Source organism: Galeopterus variegatus, unplaced genomic scaffold (assembly GCF_000696425.1).
Source record: "Galeopterus variegatus unplaced genomic scaffold, G_variegatus-3.0.2 Scaffold807, whole genome shotgun sequence".
NCBI lineage: Eukaryota > Metazoa > Chordata > Mammalia > Dermoptera > Cynocephalidae > Galeopterus > Galeopterus variegatus.
The window spans coordinates 247169-253127 of NW_007726918.1; the positions used below are offsets into that span (position 1 = coordinate 247169).

Sequence of the window (5959 nt, forward strand, 5' to 3'; positions counted from 1 at the left end):
CCGCCCCGCGAGCCGGGGGGCGGGAACCGGTCTGTATGTGGGATCCGAACCCTCGGCGGGAGCGCCGCCGCGCTTGCCAAGCCGCGCACTATCCAGTGCGCCACCGGGCCGGCCCCCCCCCCCTTTTTTTTTTTTTTAAAGATGACCGGTAAGGGGATCTTAACCCTTGACTTGGTGTTGTCAGCACCAAGCTCACCCAGTGAGCAAACCGGCCATCCGTATACGGGATCTGAACCCGTGGCCTTGGTGTTATCAGCACCACACTCTCCCGAGTGAACCACGGGCCGGCCCTGGGGGTTCTCTCTATTCACTGCTAATCCCAGAAGGGGGTCACAAATGCTTTATCCAGAACCATTCTTTCTCCAGGGTGGACCTGCTACCACTAGATGGTGTTCGGGGCATGTGGGCAAGACACTAAATACCACAGAATCATAGCTCAGGGAAGGGATTCCTTCAATTCTCTCACTGTATCAAGGAGAAAGTCTCCACTTGGTGCTAACAGAGACTTTAACATCTCTGACACCTGCTAATCCCCCTATTTAACAAAGAAGATACGACTTCTGGCTCAGAGCTTGACAGGACTGCATAGGGTGGTTTGCTGTCATTGTATTTATTTTTGCAGTTACCTTGAATATATTGGAAATGATGTCAATTTCCTATTGATGCGGGTGATACAGTTTCCTTTTCAATAAATTTGGGGATTTTTCGTTTGTTTTTGTTTTTTTTCAAAAGATGAGCAGTAAGGGGATCTTGACCCTTGGCTTGGTGTTGTCAGCACCACACTCTCCCAAGTGAGCTAACTGGCCATCCCTATATAGGGATCCGAACCCATGGCCTTGGTGTTATCAGCACCACACTCTCCCAAGTGAGCCATGGGCTGGCCCCAATAAATTTGCTTAAAAAAAAAGAGCTGACTTAAAAAAATATAAATGTTGGGGGCCGGCCTGGTGGCGCACTGCTACAGTGCGCTGCTTGGGAGCGCGGTGGCGCTCCCGCCGAGGGTTCAGATCCCACATACAGACCAGTTCCCGCTCACTGGCTGAGCGAGGTGCGGGCGCAACACCGAGGGTTGCGATCCCGTTGCCGGTCCCGGTCCGGTACGGGCGTGACACTGAGGGTTGCAATCCGTTGCCGGACACGAAAAAAGACAAAAAGGGGGAAAAAAAAAAATATATATATATATATAAATGTAATAGTAAAGAATAAGGGAAAAATTGAGAAGACTGTTTATGAATGACTGATGCTTGGGAATCACTCTTAAGAAGCCACATGACTGTGCAAACAAGTCCCTGGGCTTGCCCTGGCCCAAGAGGGAGGACTTCCCAGCTCCATGGGGAATGAGACAGCCCTGGGGCGGCCCTCCCCAGTTCTGGGGCCACCTCAACCACCTTGCCTCCTATTCCCTGCCTCGGTGTCTGTGTCCTCCCATAAACTGGGGGAGAAACTCACAGGGAGTTTGTCAGCCGCTTCATCCTGATGAAGTCTCACCCTGACACTGTTATAGCAAATAACGCCACACCCAGCCATCAGAGTCCTACCTCCACCTCCAGCTGATGCTCCTGGGCTGAAGGGGAAGAGCCCAGATGATAAAGAGAGGAATGGGCAGCATGAGATACTAAAGTTAGACAACAGGAAGATATCTGAGCAGCAGGACTTCGAAGACACCTGACACGACTGGGCACTTCCTCAGCCAGAGCAGGACAGAGAAGAAAAAAGACAGCCTGGGGGCTAGCTCACTTGGGAGAGCATGCTGCTGGTAACACCAAGGTCACGGGTTCGGATCCCCATACTAGTCAGCTACCAAAAAAAAAAAGAAAAAGAAAAAGACTGTCTGGGGCAGACAATGAAAACACAAATGCCGGTGGGGACCTGCCAGGTCACAAAAACAGTCCAGTAAGCCCAGCTCAGTCACTCAATAGGCAGTGGAGGGGACTATGATGATTTAGATCACAAGCATCCCATAGAGGCAACCATTCTTGACTCCAGCCAATTTTACCTTCAGGAATGTGGTCCAGTTCTTGAGAAGCCAAAACCTGGATTTTGATGTGAAATCTCCAAAAACTTTTTTGTTGTTGTTGACAGCTGGTCAGTATGGGGAACTGAACTCTTAACCTTGGTGTTATCAGCACCATGTTCTCCGAAGTGAGCTAACCGGCCAGCCCTGCCAACAGCTGGCTTGGCCCGAGGGTCACCTATTTGTAGCCTCCATCTGGAGCCAGCAGGATTAGATCAAGTGACCACAGGAGGTCCCTGGATAAACTTCCAGGCTGTTGTCCCTTATGGCACAAACACATATGAAGTGCCTGCTGTATGTCCAGGACTCTGCTGCCAGCCCAGGCCCCTGGTGTGTGTGGTTGAGAAGAAAACTCTAGAATGTGGACAGGAGGAAGGTGGGATGGCCTGGGGTAGGGGATACTCACAGGCCCCTGACTGCAGGGTCAGGACCAAGACCAGGGGGCTGATAACCAGGTGCAGACAGTTGAGGGGCCGTTTCCAGTTCCGATCGTCCTTGTCTGGGTCCACGACAGGGACTGTGAGGAGCAGCAGGAACTCCACGGGCAACTGTGAAGTGGGTAAAGGTGGGAGGGTGTCTGCAGGGCAGCCTGAGTCCCGGCCGGCCACAGACGGACCTTGGCCACTTGAGCACAAGACTGTTGTTGCCGAAGTGCTGGCTGTGTGCAGGCCCTGGCTAAGCACCTGTGTGTGTCCTATAGCTGCTGGAACAAATGACGACAAACGGCACAAATTTTATTCTCTTACACCCCTGAGGGACAGAAGTCCTAAAATCAAGGTATCAGTGGGCTTTCTTCCTTCTGGAAGCTCTAAGGGAGAATTCCTTTACTTGCTTTCATGTTCCTTGGCTCTGGGCCCCACATCATTCCAACCTGTATTTCTGTGCTCACATCTCACTCTCTGATTCTGATCCTCCTGCCTCCCTCTTGCCCTTCAAGGACCCTTGTGATGACATGGGGCCCACCTGGATAATCCAGGATACCTTCCCCATCTCGAGATCCTGCATCCCATCTGCAAAGTCCCTTTTTCCATCTAAGGTAACATATTCACAGGTTCTAGGGATTAGGACGTGGATGACTCTGGGGGGCCATTATTCCCCCAATGACAGCACCTCATGCACTAATTCAGGCAACAACCCTGTGAATAGCAACTATAATCACACAGGAACAGAGGGACAGAGAGGTTAAGGAACATGTCCAAAGCCACACAGAAGGGTATAAGCAGCTGGGATACAAATCCACCTCTGTCTGATTCCACACATTGTGTTTTTAGCCAATATCTAAGTTAGTACTAAACCCTTACAGAGTGCTTATTATATGCTAGGTACAGTACTCAGCCCTTCACATACATCAGTCCATTACACTGTCACTGTTCCCAATTCTTCAATCCCTTCCTGTAACAGAATTAAACACCCACCTGCTTTGTCAAGTGACTAGAGTCTGCAGAATATATTTCTTGGCCCCCTGATGTTGAGCTGGGCACTCGCTTTGGCCAATGGGCTGTTGGTGAATGTGATGTGAACAGCGGCTTTGAATGTGCTTGTGCAGTTTGCTTTGGCCCCTTCCACCAAGACAAGAGCACGCCCAGGTACCCACTGAGCCCAGAACAAGGCATGGGGCGGAGCTGAACCACCAACCAGTCTGAAGTCACCCCAGCTGACCCACTGGCCCATGAACAAGGAAAAAACATTGTCACTGTAAGTCTATAAGATTTTTGTTATGCAGCATTATTGCAGCCATAACTTACTAATGCAACCACTCCATTTTATAGTAGAGGAAACTGAGACTCAGACAGGTTAAGTGACTTGCCCAAGGTCATGATGCAGCCAGAGCCACTGTGGGGTACAAATATAGTTCATTACAAAAAAAACGTTTTTTTTATTTTTTATTTTTTTTATTTTAAAAGATGACTGGTAAGGGGATCTTAACCCTTGACTTGGTGTTGTCAGCACCACGCTCTCCCAAGTGAGCTAACCGGCCATCCCTACATAGGGATCCGAACCCGTGGCCTTGGTGTTATCAGCACCACACTCTCCCAAGTGAGCCAGGGGCCGGCCCTATAAAAAACCTTTTTAATAACAATTAAAAAATATATATATGTAATTCATTATTTGTCTCCTGGGATAAAAAAACCTTTTTAATAACAATTAAAAAATATATATATGTAATTCATTATTTGTCTCCTGGGACTGAGGAAGCCTAAAATATATATACGTTGGTGGTTTCCAGGCTACCTCCAGGATGAGTTTATAAGGGCTGTGAGGTGAGACTCCTGACTTCTTTGGTCTGGGTCATGGATGGTAGCTGCAGCTGTGTCTCACAAGACAGCCTGGACACCCCTGCTCAGATCTAGCCCTCAGAAGACACTGAGACCACAAAAGTGGCAGGTGATCAGAAAAACTCAATCTTGTTCTCATTTTAACTCACCTTGACACACTCCTTCACCCCAGCCCCAGTTCCCTGTGCTTTTCCAGTCTCTCTTCTCCTACCTTGAACACCTTGAGGGCCCTCCAGTATGCTGACTTGTTTCTCCACTTCCTGTAGTCCAGGGGGTTCAGGGCCAGCACCAGGATCTGAGCCGTGGTCTCCCGGTAGAACAGCGGCCGGTACTCATCACCTGTGTGTATGGGGTCGAGGGCAGGTGTCCGTGGTGGCTCAGTCTACAGAAAACCCTCTCCCATCTGTCCCACCTGTCCTCTCCACCCTTGAGAAGGAGGAAAAACCCAGTTCCTGGCAGAAGGCAGACAAACCTGGCCCATGGCTCAGTCCAGGTGCAGCTGGTTTGGAGTCTCCTTCCTGGGGCCAAAGCCTTGGATGGCCCCATCTTCCCATTTCACCACCCCCAGCCCTGCCCTGGGATCCATACCCCAGCTGGGCACAGGGCACTAGACTCACCGTAGTCATAGCTGTTGGTGTTAGAAGACACCCGATCCTCCTCAGAATCTGAAAGCATCTCTGCAGGAGAGAGGGGGTCATTTAACACAAGCCCAGCTAGAGACCGAGACCCTCTCCAGCACCGTTCCGATGGAGGGCACCTCTAGGACAGGGCAGGTTTAAGGGTGCAAGTGTCCAGGGCCTTTATTTTGGATTTCTCAGCAATCTCCATGCATCCTCAGGAATTCTTACACAGTGGGAAAGTCTAACAAAACATTTGCAAATGTAAGGAGATGGCTATAATGCATAAGGGCAATTGAAGATGTAATTCAAACATTTATTGACTTCAGTGCTGTACTTTTCAGAATTTGGAACCCACACCATTTTTCCCTTCCAACTCTAAAACTTTTTCAGGAGTCCTTCAGAATACCTATAGGCCTGGAACCTGTAAAGAATGGCCTAGAAGGAAAATGGCCTTCCTCAAGTGAGGAGCCAGTTCTAGCCCTAATTCTGCTTCTGTATAACTTCAGGCAACTCTCCAGGCCTCATTTATTCCTTTTTATTCCTATGACGGGTCTACAAGACAGCACAGGAGTGACATGTGATGAACTCTGAAAGCTCAGTTGACAAAGAGGAGGGGGAGGAAAAATCATGGCAGACTTCCTGTAGGAGTGACCACACCTGTTCCATGCCAGGGCTCTGGGGATATGAGAAGGAATGTGACACAGTCCTGCCCTCTAGAAGCTCACAGTCTAACAGACAGACATATAAGCAAATTAATAACAAAATGGTGTGTAGGATCCCACTTGTGACATCTGCACCGTGGGTAGGTGAGTGGCCTTCGGGGCTGAGGTTTGATACCCAGGGTTGCAGTCTTCGCTCTGCTCCTCTCCGGCTCTCTGGTCTTGGGTGGACTTGATCTCCCTGAGTCTGTTTCCTCATCCGTAAAAGAGGGACAATAATAGTCCCTACCCCAAAGTGGTGCCAGTGAGGAGTAAAATGACACATGTGCCTAGCAGATAGTAAATACTCAGTACATTATACATGTGTCTGTGTGTAGTATTTGTGTATGC

The 5959-nt window shown here is 49.5% G+C and overlaps 1 protein-coding gene across 1 annotated transcript in view; it reads right to left on the reverse strand.

Annotated features, from left to right (window-relative positions):
• The window catches only part of SLC8B1 (solute carrier family 8 (sodium/lithium/calcium exchanger), member B1), a 36577-nt gene that overhangs the window by 12863 nt on the left and 17755 nt on the right, over positions 1-5959 (reverse strand). Inside the window, exons 10-12 of the mRNA XM_008572586.1 lie at positions 4908-4967; positions 4502-4629; positions 2421-2562 (exon numbers count right to left, since the gene is read on the reverse strand). Of these exons, the coding sequence (XP_008570808.1) occupies positions 2421-2562; positions 4502-4629; positions 4908-4967 (330 nt within the window). The remainder of the gene's footprint in view (positions 1-2420; positions 2563-4501; positions 4630-4907; positions 4968-5959) is intronic.